General features: G+C 37.0%; 3 protein-coding genes across 3 annotated transcripts; 1 reads left to right on the plus strand and 2 right to left on the minus strand.

Moving 5' to 3' along the window:
- Positions 1–963: 963 nt before the first annotated feature.
- LOC120273874 lies at positions 964–1,811 on the minus strand. The gene has a single exon (XM_039280612.1). It carries the CDS (start codon positions 1,718–1,720, stop codon positions 1,118–1,120), a length of 603 nt encoding a protein of 200 aa, XP_039136546.1. The 5' UTR covers positions 1,721–1,811; the 3' UTR covers positions 964–1,117.
- A 10,439-nt stretch (positions 1,812–12,250) lies between these two features.
- On the plus strand, positions 12,251–14,735 carry LOC120273096 (NADH dehydrogenase [ubiquinone] 1 alpha subcomplex subunit 8-A-like). Its single transcript, XM_039279745.1, has 2 exons — positions 12,251–12,590; positions 14,364–14,735. Exons 1-2 carry the CDS (start codon positions 12,400–12,402, stop codon positions 14,497–14,499), a joined length of 327 nt encoding a protein of 108 aa, XP_039135679.1. The 5' UTR covers positions 12,251–12,399; the 3' UTR covers positions 14,500–14,735.
- Positions 14,736–19,073: 4,338 nt separating this feature from the next.
- On the minus strand, positions 19,074–20,749 carry LOC120273274 (peptide-N4-(N-acetyl-beta-glucosaminyl)asparagine amidase A-like). The gene is made up of 2 exons (XM_039279902.1): positions 20,398–20,749; positions 19,074–20,341 (listed from the first exon to the last, which is right to left on the minus strand). Exons 1-2 carry the CDS (start codon positions 20,747–20,749, stop codon positions 19,074–19,076), a joined length of 1,620 nt encoding a protein of 539 aa, XP_039135836.1.
- Between the last annotated feature and the right edge of the window lie 1,760 nt (positions 20,750–22,509).

Genomic DNA, 22,509 nt, shown 5'->3' on the forward strand with positions numbered 1-22,509 from the left:
ATATCACATGATCATATACTAAGCATATTTATGTATATTGATTCTCATCCATCAATTCTTTTATTACAATTCTGTTTCAAGTCTCTGTTGGTTTCGTTTGGTTTCGTTTTTCTAATAAATCTATGTTTATTCATAATATTTTTTTAAAAAAATAATCTTTTTCAATCCACATGCATCAAGACAAGCAAAATTTAGTTTTCACCTTTTCTATTTCTCCACTTATAACATGTAATGGCAACTTATATACACTGATGTTTTTTGACAAAAATAAAATTTAAAAGAATTTCTACTTTAATGTTATAAATTTAAAAATAATATAATATATTACTTTTTAGGTTATTAGATCAAAATCATCTGACAGTCTACAAATTGAATGGAAAGTTGTTCAGCATACTGAACCCAATGATGTGCCCAAATAGTGGGTGGGTCTGGTCCATGCCAGGCTGGCCACAAAATAAATGGACCCCATTGCTTTAAAATCCCACACCAATTGACTGTTACTTCCCCTACCTATTATTAATTGCCACATTCCTACATCACTTTCTTGTATTTTTATATATTCTTCCCTGTTTCAATGTGATCTTCATGCATGTTTCCCTACTAATTAATTAGTGTTGATTATTATCATTATTATTTTAATCCCAAAGTTCATTTTAGATGCACAATCAAATCAATATCTACTTAATTTGTTTCCAAGACTGAATCACCTTTCTCTTGTTTTGATATTCAGGAAGCCATAATAGGTAATGTGGTCCTTGTACTGTAAAGAAATAATTAACATAACCTTCTCTCTTGTCTGCTCCCATCTCTCTCAGAATACCAATCAAAATAAATACCATGTAGGAAGATGCAACCATCTTTCCACCCTATAAATTTAATACATCCAAGCTATACCCAACTGTACATATTATTAGATTTCATGTTCTCATCTAATTACCAAAATTAAACAACAGAAATCTTGGCTTAATTGGCAAGAGAAAATATTAATTAACCATGACTCTGTTGATCTTACAAATATTAGCCACCACCACCACATGATTATTCTTACTAATTCAACCACATAACAGAGAAAGAGAACAAAGACATGGACGATGATCAACAACAGCTAATTAATTAATTAATTAGAGCTGCTACCTTGGTTTGATCCATGTCCAACAATGCATAACAAGGCATTCTTCATGATCACTCCGGCGGCACCATGGCGCATGCCGAAGCACAAGGTTGACCTCGGCGAGCGGCCGATATCATCTGAATCTTCCTCGTCTCCGGCGGAAGAGAATGATAACCTTGTGCTACAAGATTGGCGTCTCCTCGGGTATTTTCCCGAAGAATTGAATGAAGAGGAGGATGATGACAACGGTGAAGAAGCTGGAGATGATGGTTGTGTCTTGTTCTTGAGAGCCAGCCTAGGGAGTATGGTGTTTATAAGGTTGCTATGTCCTTTGGAGTTCTTCTTGGTAGTCTTCTTGTTGTGAAGGTTGGAATGGTAGGAGGGTGGAGGAGTGAGTGGAGGGAGTGTAGGGGTGTGCATGGTGTTCTTAGGGGTCCCTGGTTGAGACTCCCACATGAAGGGCACTGCACCAGAGGCAACCCCATAGTAAACCCTAAAAGAAGGGTTGGCTAAGGAACTCTCCTTGGAGAGAAGCTTGGTGAAGAACTTGTTGTCTTGCCAACTTTGGAGGGACTCTTGTTGAGCTTCTTGACTGCTGGGCATCATCATCTTTAGGGCTAAAGAATTTCTTGGAGGTGCTTATGGTTGAGAAGTTTATTTGGGTCAATTTTGTTTAGTATACTATAGTATTCATATATATATATATATATATATTGTATTGTAACATGTCAGAGGATATATAATAAGGGCACATGCAGGCATCACATTAGTTTCTGACTTTAGGAGGGGTGTCATGGGGCGCCATTCAATTGAAGTTAATGAGTTAATTATGCCTCAAAGTTACATATATGTAAAAAAAAATTTGGTGATGAAGACTTGTAAGGATTTTTTTTATGTTGTTTAGTGGACTTTGATTTATGGGTAGTTGACCTTGGGCAGTTTTGGTTGAGTGATTTATGGTTTCTGTAGTGAAAAAGAGAATCTTTATGAATTTTAGGAAAATGTTTATACAAGTATATACGAACTTTGTTAAATAAGTAAATGAATATTTCATATGTAATGTGTTTTTATACTTTTATATATTTTGTGTGCATATTACATGATGTTACTTCTCCTTAATTTACTGGTATTTACTCATTTCTTTTAATGAATTTCATTCACCATTTATAAATGGTTGTTGGTATATTTGATAGGAAAAGGAATAATAAATATTGTGTCACTTCTATCTTTGGTGGATCTAGGATTGGTTTATTTATTTTTCTTTTAAGTCCTCTCTAAATTTTTGGTAAGTTTGTTTTCTCTTTATAGTGTTGTTTGTGCCTTTCGGTTCTCATGATGATTTTGGATCTTTTTTTGTATTAGTATCGATTAAATCATCATATACATTTTGAGTTTTCCTTGTTGTGTTTTTCAATTTTTTTTTATTAAAGTGTGATTTATTTATTTTTTAAACAACAATAATAATAATAATAATAAATTTTATAAAAAATAAATGATAAAACTTATTTGTTTTTTTTTTAAAAACACATCCTATGACTATCTAACATATATGCAAAAAATAAATCTATTTAAAGCAGATTTTAAGCCTATCTAATTCCTTCATCATTTTGTTTTGTTGCAAGTTGTAACTATTATCTTTTGTTCTCTTAGTTTCGTACTAATTAACTAGAGAATTGGGTTCCTAATTCTATAGACTTTTTATCTACTTTAATGTATTTAATTTATTTAATTTATTTTTTTTTAAAAAAAAAGTGAATAATCGACTTCTATTAAAAACAAAGGTACAACCAAACCCCAAATCTCAACTAATGTATTTAATTTATAGTTTATCACATATCTTTAAATAAATAAATAAAAAGAAAGAAAATGTTTGTGAGGCCTTACATCAAAAGAACAGTAGAACACACCAACCGCGCAGGTGAAGACCCTCTGGGGTCATGGCACTTTACTTAGGTGGGTCTTTGCTTATAAGTTTCACCAAATTGAGACCATGACATACAAAGTAAAAGAATAGTTTATTTATAGTATATCTATGTTTAGGGATAAAATCATTAATTAAAACAATTAATGGCTTGGTTTTTCACATAATTAAATCTCTCTATTTTGATGATTGAGATTGTTCGCTACTAGATAACTATGATTTCTAATTAGATAAGATATGAGATATATATATATATATATATAACCTTCACATGCATCAAGACAAACAAAGAACATGGATCAAGGGCACAATTAAATGCCATTTGTCACATTTTCAAAAAACAAATACCATCACAAATGACGAATAATTAACAATTAAACTAAGGGATTTAATGCATGTTACTTTTTTATTTTTATTAATTTCATCATGGACCCTTGAACTGTGGGGTGATGGACCTTTCATCATATTCAAAGATTCCAATATAATAATTAAATGAAACCTAAAATCCAAGAAGCAAACCCATTGATCAGAAAAGTGCTTTCCCTCCTAAGGTTTGAGAATGATAACAAGGACAACCACTGCATCGTATAGCTCACTGTATTGAATATGATAGTAGGTGGATGGGGGTATTGTAGTAATATTATTCATCTATTGCTTTTGAGCTAAGGTACTATTTATGATATTGTTGAAATAGATTTCAAGTGAGTTTTATGCTAGAGAAGTTACATAGTAAAAAAGAGATTTATTAATTCGATATAGTTCTGGTAAATCTTATGAGTGCATGTGATGACCTTTTCATTATCTTATGTGTTGTATGACCAAATTAATAAGTCTCTAGGAGTCGATAAATATGTAAATAATGCACTTCTGTATCTGTTTATCTCTTAATAAAATTTTTAAATCGGAGTTTTTTCACCTAATATAATAATAATAATAATAATAATAATAATAATAATAATAATGGTCATGTATTTTGTGATCTTAAGATCTTGCCATCTCGGGGGATATAGAATTAGTCAAATTAATTTAATAGCTACGACATGAAGTAGTCATTGAATAACGAAATGAATAATTTATTAACACATTAAATTTTCGTATGTGGTTCATTAAAGTCAAATTTTGAAGATTTCTCTATTACTATTTATTAATCAATCAAAGGTTGACATTTCAACAAAGTTATGTGTTATTAAATTGAATAATTACATGCAGAAGCATGAGCAATGCCTCAATTTTTTTTTAAATGATAAATTAGATTGAGATTATATGTTGATCTTAATTTGTTAGTCATGAGATGAGAAGTTTAATTACCTAAATGGAAGCATGAAAGATGATATCATCTTTCATAATGATCGGCTTAAAAATGATCTAAAAAAATGAAAAAAAAAAAATATTGTTAGTGCAACCGCACTATTTAATTGGCATGATTTGACACAAAGGCAGGATGATGTGGCAACCATGGTGACATGGCAAGGAGACTTGGTTTGCAAGGCAAAACATCTTGAAGATTTTGGTGGGGCTATTTTTAGTAAATCTATAACATGGAGGAAATTATCTTGAAGACTATTTGAAGACAAGATCATATCAAGACCATATTTAGGTGATTTGATTGAAGACTAAATATGGTGGAGCTTAATTGAAGAAATATCTATTCATGGTTTGAATGAAGGCTAATTGAAGATATGATTTGAAGAATCCTTGATGAAGATTGATTGAAGTCTATTAACGACAAGATTTGAAGACCATACTTGGGTGAATTAAATATCAAGTTTGGAGAATCTTTGAAGACCAAATTTAGGTGAATTGAAGACTAAGTTTGGCAAGTTTCATGAAGACGCACAAGGGACGTGCGGCCCTTTGCGAGAGGATCGCGTGATGAGGAACCCGAGGAGGTAGGCTAGTTCTCGGCGATCGGGATCGGAAGATTTGTCCATGATCGACTCGGACTAAAACATGGACGGGAGGTTGATGGGTCTTGAGGTCGCTCGCAACGTAACCGAACTCGATCAAGTCGCAGTGAGGGGCCATGTTGCAACTTATGTTACAACAGAAGTTGCAACAGCTAGTTTCGGAAGGTTTTTAAATTAGTAGCCGCGGAGTTTCTAAAAAAGGTATGTGCTATATTTGGGACGTTGATGCGTCTATATAAGCTACCTTGCTCGTAGATTGTAGGTGTGACTCTTAGGTGACTTTTGGAGGAGAGTGTGTGAGCACCAGACAATCTAGAGAGAGTAGTGATCTTTATTGTTGAGAGTGTGAGTGACAAGTGTTTTGTACTCATCTATTTTTACCTATTTTAGTGGATTGTTTATCTCCGGACTTGGCCCCCCAGACGTAGGCGAGGTGATACCGAACTGGGTTATCAATGTCGTGTGTCTCTTTCTTTGTTGGTTTGTGTGAGATTTCTATGAGTGCTTGAGTGTTTCCTAAAACCCACAAACCACACCGGCGGAACTAATATATATATATATATATATAATCCTCTTATCTTTGGAACATTTGGAGCTTAGATTGTTTTCAAATCTAGTTTCTGGTTTTAACATGGTTGAAAGAAGAAAAAAACCTATAGATTCGTCTACTAAATTAAGATTTTGATTTTGTTCTTCTTTGTGTACATATTGATTTTAAAGTTTTAGGGATATTAATAGGATGTATAATTGAATTGCCATGTCATTTATTTTATTATTTTGAATCTTAAAATTTGAATTTTAAGGGATGGATATTGTGATGTGAAATTAAATTGAATTATATATATATATAAGCCTACTATTTTTGAATTGAGAGGAGTTTAAATTCTCAACTTTTAACTTTAGAAGTGAATAAAATATCACTCTCCTGTTATAACTTAAATTATAATTTTATTTTGTTGTTATTTTATTATTTAAAAATTTGAATGTTTAGGGATGGATGTTACTGTGTACAATTGGTTTATTCTTATTTTTTTTAATAAAGTGGATAAACAACATAATTATTAGAAAAACAGAAATAATAAATATTGAACAAATAACACAAGTAGACTAAAAGAAAAGAAGAAACGGAAAAAATCAAAGCCACAAAACAATAAAGACAAACAAGTTAATAGGAGTACATCACCAGCGGTGTAACAATCCTAGAACCACAACAGACAATAACAAAAAAACATTGATTAAAGACCACTGGCCAACGATTGAGAAGTTCACCAAAAGGCAACAAAGGTCATTTCAGTCGAGCAAAGAAGGATCACTCTTGGTACTGAGCGGGGGCTGAGCTGTTGGCGAGATTAGATGATCTAGGGCTCAGGAAATCGAGAGAGCACTTGAAAGACTGAATGAAATCATTGGAGATTTGCTGAGTCGAGTCTCTAGCTGCAGAAAACTAATTAAGAAGCATATGAGAGATTTTAAACAAAATTAAGGCTGTGTAAAGGTGGGTGTGATTGAAAATGCGATTGTTTCATTCTAGCCAAATATTCAAGAAAATTGCTATGGAAAGAAAATCCCAGAAGATGCTATGGCGCTCTTTTATGGACGGAATTTAGGTAGTCCAAACCTTTTCAAGCGAATTTGGAAGCAAGTGAAAGTTGAGATTAAGCATGAAAAAAGCCCAAATGTGATTAGCAAAATCACAATGTAACAGAAGATGGTCAACTGTTTCTGAATTTTTAAAACACAGAACATAAGTATCTGTCGCATTTTAGAAGTTGCAACTTTTCTTTGCAAGATTGAAAAGAGTTAGAATTTTGCTTTCATTAGCAAGCCAAGAGAAAAGTGTAACTTTGCTTGGGCAATCCACTTTCCAAAAGGTGGGATAGAGTGGAGTTCGCATTCCACCATCTACTAGGAATTTGTAGAACGATCAAACTGAGAAGAAGCTTTTTCTTTCTAAAGTCTAAATGTACATATCCTCCTGAGAAGAAGAACAATCTGGAAGGGATTGCAGGAGGGATAGAAGAGCTTCAGAGGAGGGCTCATGAAAGAGAGACACTCGATTAGAGATATTCATAGGAAGATGTCTGATAGTGGTCCAGGGTTCTAAACAATCATTAAAAAGGTCAGCCACAGGTCTTTAGGAGCTCTACCACCTAGCCAATTGTCATACCAGAAGAAGGTAGAAGCACCATTTTGAACTATTTTTGAGATACAAACTCTAAAAGCGGGTAGAATCGGGGTGATGCCCGCCCAGAAAAAAGATTTGTTTTGAGGCAGGGAATGGAAAAGTGGCCCTAGAGGCCCTCTACTAAGGTAATTTAGGTGAATAATTTTAGACCAGCACCCTTGTTGCCCAGTAAAGATTTTCCACCACCATTTAGCTATCAGAGCATTATTATAGGAATGAAGGTTAAGAATGCCCCAATCACCCATGCTACATGGACGACATAATCTATCCCAAGCAACCAAGCGTATACCTTTTGAACCCTAGGTCCAGTCCTTTCCAAAAAAAATCTCTGATAGATTTTATTTATCTCCTTTAATTACCCAAGATGGTAATTTGAAAACAGACATCCAGTAAGTGGGAATAGAAAGAAAGGACTGAGTTTAGAAGAGTGAGACAACCCCTGAGGGAGAGATAGATGACTTTCCAAGAAGATAGTTTGGCTCTAGACATCGATGTTGATTTCGTCCAATCTTCACGTTTGGGGCGTCTTCCTAAGATTGGGACTCCTAAGTATCTGAGTGGAAGACAATCCCTAACACAATTAAGAATCGAAGCTGAAGTAGCACTAGGTTGTATCCATAATTTGTAGAGTAAAGACAACTTTTGTTGTAATTGATAGTAAGACCAGAGGTACCTTTCAAAGAGGTACAGGATAAGCTTGATAATGAGAAGGACTTCTTCACTTCCTGCCGAGAAGATGATAAGGTCATCAGCGTATTGAAGATGACAGATGTTTATTGGTATAATACCCGAAATTTGTCCTCTACTTTTCTCTCTCTTCCTTTTTGGTCTCTTTATTTGGAAATGTTTTTAACTAGTCTCATTACTCTTGAAAATATATTCACTTAGTCTCTTTATTCTTAGTCTCTTCCCAACTAATCCTTCTACTCTTGAAAATATAAGGAATAATTGTACCATTTTTCAAGCCTAAAAGGATTAAATAGATTCATTTTCAAGAGTAGAGAGACTATTTTGAGGCATTTATGAGTAGAGAGATAAAAAAAAAGAGAAAAAAGTAGAGGAATCAATTAGGGTATTATATCAATATTTATTTTTGTTGGTGCGATGTCTTCTAACTGAATATTTATTTTTTTAAGTGAATTTTTAAACTTGTGAGATTCAAGTATTAAAGTTTTTAATTTGTATTATGCTTCGTGTTAAAAGGCTAGTTGCATAATGCAAAATTATTTTTTTCTTTGACTCTTTTGTGTTAGAAAGGATAGTTATACAAAATAAAATTTGTTTGATCCTAAATTTTTATGAACCGTCTTTCGTCATGCATGACTAGATCCAAAGCTATCCCATGTTATTATTATTATTATTTTTTTTTTGGGTCCACTTTATCTCGTTCCTGATAGCTGGGAGCCATTTATACTACCATTCTTTGTATTCTAATTTTTTTTATAATAAATGTGATTTATTTATTTTATAATTATGGATAAAATTCACCAACAATCACATTGTTTTAAAAAATTCCAAATAATAAACAATTTTTCTTAAAAAAATATTACTTTATAATTTTATATTTTTTTAAATAACTAATTTTTTTAAAAAAATTGAAAATAAGTAAACATAACTAAATATTAATAGAGTAAATAAACAAATGGATTTGACTGTTAGGTTCATATATAATGATTACATTGTATCGGATTTCAGATTCTGATTTGAATTTCTCCATCCAGATTCAGTCCAAACAAATCACAAACATCATATTATTATATAAAAAAAAAATACTAATGATCCAAACTAAACATATATACATATCAACAATTCACTATGAATTAAATTCAGTAACAACAAACAGCTCCATGAGACTTACAAATTTATCATGGATCAACTAAATAATGTTAGTAATTAAAAATTAGACCAGAATTCATTCCCATCAGAAGAAAAAAAAAATGGCTACGAATTACAGACATAGAGTGGAAAAAATTGCACTTACTAAATCAAATCCCATTCATGGCAAACAAATCACAAACATCCTATTGGTATGTAAAAAAATAAAAATGATCAAAACTAAACATGCATACAAATCAGCAATCCATTATGAATTAAATTAAGAAACAACTAATTAACAATTCAATTTGGTTTAAGCGTAGATTGGGCAGACCTTTTGCCTACATGAAGACCCACTCGTAGTCAAAACAACAGAGGTCTCTTCCTCACCTTTGTTAAGATCTCTGATTGCGATGATGTTAAGGTCTAAGTTGAGACTCTTCATCTCATGTACTCCAAAGACATTCGCTGGCATCTCATGAAGGAGGATGTGTCCAAGATCCTTGACATTCTCAAGGTGTTTTTTTTAAAAAAATTGTGATTTTTAGCTGATTTTTCTCATGTTTGGGTTGGATTTTAAGCAGGTTTTGCGGGCAATTGGGTTTGATGTTGGGGTTTTGTCTTGCTTGAAGTACTTATAGGCAGTGCTATGGGGGAAGATGAATAGGAGAAGGTGGTGTCTTTACTTGCTCAATGGCATCTTGAGAGTTTAGGAACATGGGGAAGTGCTGAAAATAGTGTGTTTGGAGCTTGCCTCTTCTTTAATGGAGGATTGAAATAGCAATGGAAGTGGAGGGGAAGAGATCCTTGTAAGACTCTTGGAGGCGGCACTTGAAGGGAAGGACGAGAAGGCAAGGAGAGAAATAGTGGTAGTGGTGATGGTGGTGGATATTGCCACAAAGATTTTAGTAAAGGGTCTTTGTACTTAGCTTGTGATGGTTGTCTCAAGCTTCTTTGGCACCATTTCTTCCAAGCAGCAGCCCGAGAATTCAGTGAAGTAGCTTAGATTACTCAGCAAGTAGATAACCTGTATCTATGGTTCGGCCGAGATTACCGAAATCCATGGCAAATTTTTAGGTTTATGGTTTTGCTTTGCAATCGTGGTAGATGACGTGCATTAGTTGGATGGCCACATGTTCTAGTTTCTTGCATGAAATGTCCATGCATGAATATGACGTGGAAAAATAACATCCATGCCAACATTATTCAATCCACGTCAGCCAAACCTGTCAGAATAGCCCCAATGCCCTCCCGTTTAAATGAAATAGATGTCAGATGCTCATTTTGATATGAATTGAAATTGTGTGCTCAAAGTGATATATCGGGCAAAAATTTAGTGCTCACCCAAGATAATTACCACTTTCTAAATTTGTTTGTGGGGGGACCACAATGAAGCCCGTTGGTATAATTTATTTACATCCATATAGGAACTATAAAATAAAATTATCTCTTGCACTTGAAAAACACCATTGAAACAATAGTCATTCTCAATGTCAACTATATATTTGTCCTGAACCTAAAAAACAACTAACAAAACCACATCCAACTCAATGTCAAAACCCTACCTAAAAACAACTAACATAATAAAGACGATCAAACTATATATTTGTCCCTAAATCTAAAAGACACCTAACAAAACAACATCCAACTCCCATTATCAAAACCCTTAAGACCCTACCTCCTTAATAGACATAAAACTCACATTATGCAAATCTCTGAAGTTTAGGATTATCCAAGAAATCAAAGTCATTATATGAGGGTAGACCTATCCATGGGTTGAGTTGGGCCGGGCCTCATCCATAATTACTAAAATTTAAGCCCGTCCAAACCCGGCCCAGCCCAAAAATCTAGGCCTTAACCCTCGCCAGAACCCGCCCAAATTTAATGACCTCTAACCAAGGCCTGTCCAAATAAGTTTTCATCAAATAATGTGTAAGTTATAAAAAAAATTAACAGTAATATTAATATGTGAATATGATCAAATATTATTCTACAAAACACTTAAAAATTAAAATACCAAATGCAAATATTTATTCAACTACAACAACTAAAATTCAAACCATTATAATCAATGGTAATCAACAATAAATATATATTATATAAGTATATAGAAAACTAATTAATAAATAATCAATGGCAATTCAAACAATTATGTATATATAAATATATACATACAAAATTAATTAATAAACATATTTTATAATTCGGGTTGGGCCGGGCCGGGCCGGGCCGGTCTTTTAACAATGAAAACCAAACCCGGCCCGTTTTTAAAATGATTTTTTTTGTCCAAGGCCTGGGCATCGGGCCTTATATATTTGTTCAAGCCCTCCCATTTTTCGGGAGGGCCTTTGGGCTTGGGCGGGTAACCCGGCCCTTGGACAGGTCTACTTGAGGGTTTCAAAAGAATTATCTTACAATATTTTGGTGCTTCTTCACCCGATGGTCACTTCTCCCAGTTCACCGACATCGCTGCTATCTAACTCTCATTCACACCTGCAAGAGGATGATGTTTACTTGGCTGTTTGGACATGACACTAGAATGGAGTTTACAACATCCTACATAAGACGAGATGAACCCAAAGCTTTGTGAAGATGGAGGTGTAGCTTGGTGAGATGATGTCTAGTCTTGTCCAAAGTCAAATCATATCCCAACCATTACTCTCGAAAGAGGTGATGCTGATGTGGGTAACTTTCGTGGTATGGCCAATCTCTGGTAACCTATCACTCCAACCAAAAACTCTAGCTGCCAACAAAGCAAAGGCTTTAATTTGACTCAATTTTTTGGCCGCCAACTAAGCAAGGGAGTGTGAGAATTCACAAGGTGACCTGTCGGTGTAATCAAATCGAAGGTGGGTGGCCAAATTAATTTAAATTGAAGTTTGATAACTGATTTGAAAATAGACTAAAGTTTAGTGACTTCTCAAAAAATTTACTCCAGGAAAGAGGTAGTTAATTAAGGAAATTGGAGGCATGATTAATAAGTATATATCCTATATATATATATATATTTTTTTTTTAAATTTTGGATTTCTTGTGATGTATAATGGGATGTATAACCGAGTTGAATTATCATTTCGTTATTTTAATGGAATGTATAACCGAGTTGAATTATCATTTCGTTATTTTATTATTTGAATTTTAAATTTTGAATTCTTAAAGATGGATATTTGGGTGCTTAATTATTTATTATTTTAATTTTGAATTTTTAAAACTGGGAATAATAAATTGATTTTTTTAAATGTTCTCAAAACAAACAATTCCCAGCATTCTTAAGATATTGTTTGGAGAATCCAAGCCTGGGCCAGCCCAATAGCACTTATCGGATCTTGGGCTCTCGGATCCAATCCGTGAACGCACACGATCCTCTCCTCAACTCGCCGGCGTGAGAGAAGTTCCATTGCTCGTGGGAGCTCTTCATCACAATCTCGAAGCGCGAACCGATCTCTTGGCAGCGGCGGGGATGGCAAGCAGCAGCGTTGATGCGGCGGGGGAGCCGATCCCGACCTCATCGGTGTTGATGGCTGCGTCGAAGCACATCGCAGTGAGGTGCCGCTCGGAGAACATGGCCTTCATCACCTGCAAGAAGAAAGACGCTAACCCTGAGAAGTGCCTCGATAAGGGCCGCCAAGTCACTGCTTGTGTCGTCAATCTGTGAGTATCTCCTTGAATTTCATCTCGCATTTGTGATTTAGAGCATTCGATCGGTGGCCATTGTTAGATATGGTCATTAGGGTTTTCAAATTGGATTCGATGTGATTATTTCTCGAATAGAAATGAAATGGTGATCGAAATGAGGAGCGATTGGATTTCTGTGTGGAATTGGGGCTGATATGATCTATGATGCATTTTTAGCAAAATTTGAGCTTTGAGGGATTTATGCAACCTTTTCATTGAATCAATTTTGGAATTGGGGTATGGGGTGGTTTGTGGATCGAAAAGTGCGAGCTTGTTCTCTGAGTATGATGATTCTATTGTTTTCCTTATTGATATGAGGAGCTACTGACTCTTAAATCAAGGGTTTTGATCTGATGGCTGCTTAGTATTTGAGGAACTTATTTGAGAAAAGAATGTTGCAAAGTGGATTGATGTAACAAATCCTTCCTGGAAAAAATCAAGAAAGAAATGGCTAAGTACTTTGAACTTTATTAATGTAACTCAATAAAATTTTCTGATTGAGGTTTTGAACTCAATTATTTAGATAATAGAGACGATTAGAGAGTATGGTAATGAACTCAACTATTTTGTGAGTGGTCATTTATTAAAGAGGAGGATAGAAGTTCATCAAGGAGGAATAAAGAAATTATATGACAATGCAGATGAATTTTGATGATACTTCTGAAACAATGTTAAATATTAACTTCCGTATAAATTTTAAGAATCTAATTGACTAAAATCTAGATATCATATTTAAGGAATTTGGATCAGTGATGAGGATAAATGTTTATTGGATTTGATCCCTTTAATGGAACTGAATATAATTGATGATATCATAAACTTAGCAGATACCTACCAAATAAATAAATAAATAAATAAATTTTTTTAAAAAAAGATGAAAACAAAAAACAACTTTGCAACATCAGTGAATTGTAGCTTCATTTTCAAGTTTGTGCGGAATAAAGAAAACTGTTGAAGATATCATATGAATAGTGTCTAGTGGCTTATAAGTCCTTTATCAGTTTGTTTTGAAACTTGGTCTGTTATCCGAGGCATCTTTCTGCTATCAGCCCGTTTCAATGTTGCTCATGTATTTGAAGCCTAGAGTCTGCCTGTTATTTGGACATTTATGCAAAACAAATTATCAAAAAGAAAATTTGTGATGAATCTTGGATAAGTTTGGTTAGTGTTCCTTGCATCCTCATGAAAATAGGTTTGATGATTTTGTTTTACTTGTGCTGTATTTCATTGTTCTGTTGACAAAAGGCTGCTGAATATTGAAAATATAAGCATAGTGACTTGCTATTGATATAATCCCTTAGAAACCTCATGTGATATGATTCATAGTGTAGTAGTTGCTGTAATGGTTAGCACACTTCAAACAATGACTATCAGTTTGGACATTCTCAATTGCTTCTGACTCTAGTAATTGTAATTATACTGTAACTATCTTAGATTCCTAAATAACTCTATACTTCTGTTTGTAATTATATTTTAGAATCATATATTTTCTCTAAATTTAAATTATGTGTATATAACGGCGAGTGTTGCATTCTTCTGGCATTTTTATCTATGAATTCCTGAACACTGGACTACAATAAATCATTTGGAGCAATAATGTCTTACTGATGGCCATATAGTTTGTAAACATCAGGGATTAGCTAAGACATTCTGGTGAATGCTCAAATGCAAAAGAAAAAGTCCATGTATTGATCATCTGAGATATGGAAAGCTTTTAACACATGAGCATTTTCATGCATTTATGTACAGGCTGAAGTCACTTCATCAGAAGTGCCCTAAAGAGATGGATGCTTATGCAAGCTGCATGTATTATAACACAAATGAGTTCGATATGTGTCGCAAAGAGCAACATGAGTTTGAGGCTGCATGCCCGGTGTCTGAGTAGATTGTTTTCATTTCCTTTCATCTTATGAATAATCTGAAGAAACCATAGATCTGAATTTTGGTTTTCTTCCGTCAAAATGGTCTGGTGTCAGGATACTTCTTTTTCTATTTTGTTAGTGATTTGCTTCATCATGAGAACCATGCTGAAACTCATGTTGAATTTCTGCTACTTGGAGATAACTGTAACCTGCTTGTTGGTTGTGTTATTTGATGTCAATGAGATATACTTTTAGCATAGCAACTTGGGATTAAATATATAAAAAAAAAAGTTTCATAAATAATTTAATTTTTAAATATATATATTTAATAATTACTTTTAAAAAGTAATAATATCTATGAAGAATTTTTAATTGTACCGCTTGTTAGCCTTCCAAGAGTAGCTCTATGTAACTCAGATCAGCGAATGGACAGTTGCGGTAGGCCGGCCCTGTCGTTCTTAGCTAACTCGAAACATTTAACGAAAATTTAATAATGTTTATTATTTGGACATGGTGACAAGTCTAAGGGTTGTCCTAATCTTGATGACATCAGGCAGGCGCAATTGCTTATTAGAGACCTCCACCTTATTGAGCCCCCGTCGTTTGGGAAGCGTTTTACTTGGACTAACGGTCAAAACAATCCGATTTGGGTTAAACTTGATCGCTTCCTTGTCAACTTTCAGTGGAACTCACTTTTCCCCAAAACCACTCAAAATTGTCTCCCTAGATTTGCTTCGGATCATGTGCCCATTAGACTTGAAGCTGGTAATCATTCCCCTGTCCAGCGTCCTTTCCACTTCGAACGGACTTGGTGTTTGGCTGATCGTTTCCAGGACCGTATTCGGGACTGGTGGTGCTCACATCAGTTCCATCCTTGCCAAAAAGATTGCTTATATCAGAAAGCAACTTAAGAATTGGGCTAAAACGGAGTTTGGCTCAATTAAGCTTAACAAGCTGGCCTTATTGCATGATATTGAAATTCTGGATAATTTGAAAGAAACTCGCCTCCTCACTGACGTTGAGATTGCCAGAGACTCTTCTTTGAGATCAGACCTATTCCAAATTCTCAAACATGAGGAGATCTACTGGAAGCAGCGAGCTAGGGTGACCTGGCTCCAAGAAGGCGATGAGAACACCAGTTTTTTTCATTCGGTGGCCAACGGTCGGCGGAATAGGAATTTTATTCCCTGGGTTATTCATAACAATACCCGAGTCACGGATACGAAAAGTATAGGTGAATCTTTCACTGCCTACTATCACAACCTTTGTGGCTCTACTCAAGACTTTCGCTTCAAAATTGATTGGCAATTTTTACTCGGACCTAAATTCCAGCAAGATCTCTCATCCCTTGACAACCCTTTCTCTCAAGAAGAAATTAGAAGGGCGGTTTTTGACCTAAACGCGGACAAAGCGCCTGGTCCAGATGGTTTCCCGATCTTCTTCTTCCAGAAATATTGGGAGATTGTCAAGGATGACATTTATAAGCTTTGCGATGACTTCTATTGGGGGAGAGCCAATTTAGAGAGAATTAATTGGGCCAATATCGCGCTTATCCCCAAAAACCAAAGCCCTGAGAATCCTTCGCAATTTCGTCCTATTAGTTTGATTAACTCCTCCCTCAAAATAATTTCTAAGATCTTAGCAAACAGACTGAGATCGAAGATCAACGGGTTGATCGACGAGACTCAGTCGGCGTTTATTAAGGGGAGATGTATCACTGATAACATTGTTGCAGCCAACGAACTCATCTTTTATATGCAAAAGCATAGGTTACCAGGGCTGATTCTTAAGGTTGACTTTGCTAAGGCCTTTGATACGGTGGATTGGGAATTCCTCTTGGAGCTTTTGCATGCTAGGGGTTTTAGTGACAAATGGATTGGTTGGATTAACTCCATTTTTACCTCCACCAAAGCGAAATTTCTCATCAATGGCAATCAAAGTGGTTACATCAGATATCGCAGAGGACTAAGACAAGGAGACCCTCTCTCTCCTCTCCTCTTTGCCCTTGCGGTTGATGTGCTTAGTACTATGTTCAACAATGCTCTGTATTCTGGTATTCTCCATGGGGTGGCCCTGGGTGGCACCGGAATCAGGATGTGTCACCTGCAATATGCTGACGATCTCCTCATTCTAACTAATGGGGGTGTTGAAGATCTGCGTATCATCAAACTCATACTCTACTTGTTTGAGTGTATTTCGGGACTCAAGGTTAATTCTGATAAAACCTGCCTTTATGCCGCTATGCGGAATCAGTTTCCTCATATTGCCGAGGTTAGGACGATTCATTGTAACTCTGGTACCCTCCCTTTTACTTATCTTGACATACCTATTTCAGGGGAAAGACCACGTAGACAGGATTGGGATATTCTTCTGAACAAAATTCGCTTGAGACTCGCTTCTTGGAAATCTAAATTACTTTCCTTAGGAGGGAGGCTCACCCTGGTTAATTCAGTGCTTACTGCTATCCCCACATACTGGATGTCGATCTTTAAACTTCCTTCCTGGGTAATTAAGGGTATCGACAGGATCCGCAGAGATTTCCTTTGGTCAGGACCAGATAATCAGCAGGGCAAGATCAGACTGGTTTCATGGACTAGACTGTGTCGTCCTAAGGAGCAAGGAGGATGGGGAATTTTGAACTTGCACAATTTTAATAATGCTCTTCTTGGCAAGTGGTGGTGGAAGATTGCTTCTGATACCCGTTGGTGTGGTAAGGCTATTCTAAGTGAAATTTACTACCGAAACTCTCCAATGTGGAACCTTTACCATAAGCACTGCAGAAGGCGATCTTTCTTTTGGAATGGCATCATGCACTCCCTCCCTGCTTTTAGGAAGAATTTAATCTCCATCACTCGGAATGGGGCCTCCACGCTCTTTTGGTTGGACAATTGGGTGGAAGGGCGAGCTCCTGCGTAGCTCTGGCCTCATGTTTACCAGTCTGCCTTGCATCGGGATGTCACGATCCGGGACTTCCTAAGTAACACTTCAATGTCTCTTTTGAGTGATTCCCCAGAGTGGCGCAATCTTATCAATTTTGCCATGGCGCTCACCTCGGAGGAGAATGATGAAAAGCGTTGGTCCCTCACGGCAAATGGTTGTTTCTCAGTCAAATCATTCTACAATTTCTTGAATGACGGCGGTCTGAGGTGTGCCACGACACCTGTCATTTTGAAAAGCATTTGCCAAAAAAAAAATTAATCTTTTTAACTGGCTCGCCTGGGATAACAAGATTTTGACTTTGGACAACTTAGCTTTGCGTAGATGCAACCTCCTTCACTCAACTACTTGTGTGTTGTGTAATGCGGCTATTGAAACGACTGATCATCTCCTTCTACATTGCTCCTTCGCCTCGCATATCTGGAATTACTTTGGGCAGCTTTTTGGGATTTTCCTTTCCCCTGGATCCCTAGTGGACCTTTGGGGAAGCTGGAGAAGCATTCTTTCCAAAAATTTATCCCCGTTCTGGGATTTGCTTGTGAGAGCTATAAATTGGAATATCTGGCTAGAAAGAAATGCTCGTATCTTCAATTCCAATTGTCTTTCGACTGTTGCAATTATTTTCAAGATTAATTGCATGATAATTTCTTGGTACGATGCAGCCCAAGAAGCTAAAAAGGCGAAACTTGAGGATCCCGTGTCAAAGATCAAGAGAAGTCTGGAGTTCCTAAGTTCTGCAAACGTTGTGCAGGTTGCCTCGACGTCGAGACCTACTTCCCCAGGCGAGACGTAGATCTTTGTGGTTGTTCCCTAGAGGAGCTTCTCCTCCTTTAGGAGTTTTCTCCCCTACTTCCGCTCTGGTTTTCCCTTTGTTTGTTTGTTGTTATGTTCAACCACCTCTGGTGGTTTATTTTGTAGAGCCTCGGCTCGTTTTGTAGTTTCTTTCTATTAATGAATGTGGTTTATCCACCTTTTCATTAAAAAAGAATAGTGCTTTGTAATACTCCACTAGTTAAACTCATATTTAATTAATAGAAGCTAATTTGTCCAACAAATTTAGAATGATCTATTTAAAAAAATTAGAAAGGTTATGAAATGGTTGTTATATATAATAGTTGATTGATTATTTAATAATTCAAATGCAAGTTATGACAGTTAAGTTTGTGGCGTTGTTTTGTAACCACTTTTAGTAGTTCTGCTTGTATGTTTTAGTTGTTTTCTTCCCCTCTACTTTTGGTAGAGGTTTATACTGTGTTCTCTTTTGCAATAAATGTGGTTTTTTTTTAAAAAAAAAAGGTTAAACTCTAATATTTATTAGTTTATTAAATTAAAAATATATTCATATATTTTTTTTAAAAAAATCATTAGTAACATCTGCACTTAGGAAAAAAAAATCTGGGACAATAGTAAAAGGAAATAACCAACCCAAAAAAAAGAATCCATTGAGAACATATAATTCACAACATAAATCCACAAAATTAAAAAGAGAAGAAAGCACACGCTCACTCTCTCTCACTGCAGTATATTAGAGTCACTGCTGCCTCACACCGCACCTTATTCACCATCTCAGTATCCCTTCATCACCGCATGCACTAGCTAAAAAAGCAAATACATTTATATATATATATATGAAATACTACTACTACTATTAAAAAAAGGATCAAGAAGCACTCCTCTTCCCCTCCTCACCAAGCTTCAAGCAAGATCCACTAGTAGTGTCAAACTGCACCAAGCCACCAGCAGTGTTCACCGCCCTGATATAACACGTAGTATCATCCCTAAACTTGTACGACGACCTCGTAGCACCATTACCCCAAACAGCCTCCCCTTCATGCAACAACGCCGACCCCTCAGCATCCTGCCGATCCGTCAGCGTTGCAACACTCACCGCCTGCCCTTCACTAAGCTCCACTATCTCCTGCAACTGGTGATACAACCTTGTCTTCTGAAACACCGCACCACTGGCCGTGTTCACGCTCGAAGTCTGCACCTGCATCGGCGCATCCACCATGAGTTGCACCCTGGCCAAGCCTTGGTTCCCTTTCATCAACCCCACCGTCATCCTACCTTTATTAATCATCTCCACTTGCTTCACTGCTCCTCTGTTTTGCACCTCTACTTGACTCTTGAACTTAATCTTTTGCCTCACAACCGTGGTTAGATTCCCTTTAGATGAACTCACCCAACCAATGAACCTTAACAACCCTTCAGCATCAATCTCCGATTGCCCATCCTGGTTCCTCCACGCTGCATTGCGGTTCACTTTCAATGGTGGTGCATTGTAGTCTATAAGCCCGGCTTGAGTCACATCCGACCAAACATCAACCCAGACGTGCAAGTTCGCGCCTACAAGCCAGTAAGGTTGGCTATCATGCACACCAAACGAAAACTCATGCGGCCGCCCATCGAGCAACATGCCTAAGAACGGAGTTATATCAAGGTCATACGATGGCATGTCGAACGCGGCGATAGCCGCAACGGGTGACCAGAAGAAGGGGTTGATCGAACCAGGATAGATCACCACGATCGGAATGTGACCTCCTACGAACTTCCCATCAATGGCAGCAAACACTTGCCTGAACGCACCGTTGGTTCTCGGTGTCGAGAGCTTTGGGTTGCTTGTTTTGTCCAAGTATGATGAGCGGAGAGGGTTGTTGTACCAGAACTCATCGTCACCGTGATACGATACAAAGAGCTCGAGCACGGCACGGTACGTGTTTGTTGGTATCTGGATGTTTGTAGCCACAGTGGTAGCCTCGTTCTGGATTGTAAACCAGAACCCAGCCTTGTTGAACCCGTTCTCATTCGTGACCGGGATTATAAGATCCGCTGGTTCTTTGTACAAGCCCTTTGATGGTAGGATGAGCTGAGTATGAGCTCGGGTTGACGGAAACAGCGCCGCGGTAGAAGTGGATGGAGATGCTGGCACTGTAAACGCCAGGGGAGTTCAGTATTGGAGTTCTCAAGCATCATAGAGACGACGCCGTTGTAGTCGGCGAGGCGGCGGACGGCGGAGGCATAACGGGTGATGTCTTTGGTGACTTTCCAGAATGCACCGGGGGACATGGGGACTGGAGTGGTGGTGCGGAGGACTTCGACGCCGTCTATCCAGATTGCAGCGATGCGGTCTTTTTGGATGGCGGAGGCGGAGACGGAGAGTTCGAGGACGATGCGAGTCCATGGAGCAGGGCAGTCTGGGGGTTGGGTGTAGTTGGCGGCGGCTGGTGGGGCGCCGATGGTGTTGGCGAAGTCGTGTTGGAGGATTAGGACGGAGCATCTGGGTGTTTGGCCAGGGAGGACTGGAGGGAGAGTTGGGTCCAGGTGTTCTAGTGTCATGTTTGGGAACTTAAGCTTGTCACCTAGACGACTGAAACCTTTTGGTGGTGGTGGTGGTGTTGTTGTTGTTGTTGCGGTACTGGTTGTGAGGCATAGAGTGAGAACTAGTGGTAGGAGGAGAAGGAAGTGTTTGGGATTCATTGTTTGGGGTTTTGAGGTGATGGGAGACTCCAGTGATCAGCACTGGGTTCCCTAAAGGAGTGAGATGAACTGGAGGGAATGGGAAGGAGGTTGGTTGATTATAAAGATGGGAGTGGGTTCAAGTTAATGTAGTGATTAAAACGTGGTGTAATATGGGGACCAATAGTGCATGGGAGTGGGAGCTTCCTGGTGATTTCCATGTTGTCCGTTTGGTTCCTGGTTGGAGAAAGTACCAGTTATGCCTTTCAGTGATTGGTATGGAGTGGTAATATCTCATATCATTTATGCAGAAACAGTGTATATTTCAATATTTGTGTAGTTAGTTGCTTCTGTCTTCTGCTGCTCAATGATTAGCAGGGACCAGAGGAAGGTATTCTCAGTCTGTGGCTGATGAAGTGATGAGCCATGATTTATGGATCAAAAGATTTAAAACTTAGATTTATAAAAACTAAAGATCAGATGATTTGGCTTCAGGAGTAAAGCTTATCAGAATGTTCTCGTCACAGCCCCATGTTCTTGATACCTGCCTCTTCTTCAATCTTGGCATAGAAAGTGAGGTTCCTCTTGGTGCTGTTATTTGTGTTGATCAGTTTGGCGTGTGTATGGTGCCCATTGAAAGTAAATGTTTTTGACAAGAGGAACAATAGCCCGAAGGCCTGTTAAATCATTAGGAGCGTGTACAAATCTCTGTGGAACAAATGGGGGCGGGACCGTGCACACATGGGTGCTGGGACACCCGCACACAACCACCGCTCACATCTCCCAGAAATGTGTCTTCAGCCGAGAATCAAACTCTTACCATTATTGATGACCAATATATCAATAGACCATTTAGTCGTTGGCTCATTAAAAGTAAATGTTGATTATCAAATATTTTTATATCGGAAATCTGTTGCTGATTGATATTGACTAAATGAGTTTTTTTTGGTACAATATAAACAAACATTCATCAGCTAGCAAGATGGCCCATTGCCAACAATTAACTGGACATTTGTTGTATTGGATTCTGATGGCCATGGTTGTTTTCTTCCCTTTTTTTATGTTTTTGGGTAGAGAAAACAGATATTAAGAACAAAACATTACAACAGAAAGCACATGGCTTCAGAAGATCATTTTCTGGAGAGGTCTGATTGCTGACATTTGTTACTGCCTTGTTGGTGCAAATTTCGATCTCTGTTTGGACACTTGCAAGTAGAATGCACAAACAGCAATTTTTTTTTTATCTGAAGTAGGAATCAGTTTATAGTTCTACCTTTAAACACAATCAATCAATTATTTTGAGGGCCATAATTCAGAATCAGGTACATCCAAAAACAGTAAATCAGATGCTTTTGTTACATGTGTGCCTTTGTGAAGCAAAAATTTTGACAACTAGAATTCAAATCAGAGCCAGCCTTTTCTCAATAATATCCTCTTCCCTAAATTTGATTCTCCATTTGATTCTTCAGTTACAGCAGAATATTGAATAATATATATATATATATATATTTTTCTTCAGTTGAATTATATTTCAGACAAATACCACAAAAGTGGAATGAGCAAGTCAAACATTGGCTGTTAAACAAAGAGTTTTCATGGCTGGCTTATGCTGAGGAGCAAATGACATAACTCAGAATATA

The sequence above is a fragment of the Dioscorea cayenensis genome, chromosome 12, assembly GCF_009730915.1.
Source record: "Dioscorea cayenensis subsp. rotundata cultivar TDr96_F1 chromosome 12, TDr96_F1_v2_PseudoChromosome.rev07_lg8_w22 25.fasta, whole genome shotgun sequence".
Taxonomy (NCBI): Eukaryota; Viridiplantae; Streptophyta; class Magnoliopsida; order Dioscoreales; family Dioscoreaceae; genus Dioscorea; species Dioscorea cayenensis.

Excerpts from the sequence above, each read along its gene's own strand:
- LOC120273874 (XM_039280612.1), bottom strand. The coding sequence starts at position 1,720 with ATGATGATGCCCAGCAGTCAAGAAGCTCAACAAGAGTCCCTCCAAAGT.
- LOC120273096 (XM_039279745.1), top strand. The coding sequence starts at position 12,400 with ATGGCAAGCAGCAGCGTTGATGCGGCGGGGGAGCCGATCCCGACCTCA. Across the intron at positions 12,591-14,363 it reads ACTGCTTGTGTCGTCAATCT|GCTGAAGTCACTTCATCAGA; the intron begins GTGAGTATCTCC and ends ATTTATGTACAG.
- LOC120273274 (XM_039279902.1), bottom strand. The coding sequence starts at position 20,749 with ATGACACTAGAACACCTGGACCCAACTCTCCCTCCAGTCCTCCCTGGC. Across the intron at positions 20,342-20,397 it reads CCGCCTCGCCGACTACAACG|TGCCAGCATCTCCATCCACT; the intron begins GCGTCGTCTCTA and ends TGGCGTTTACAG.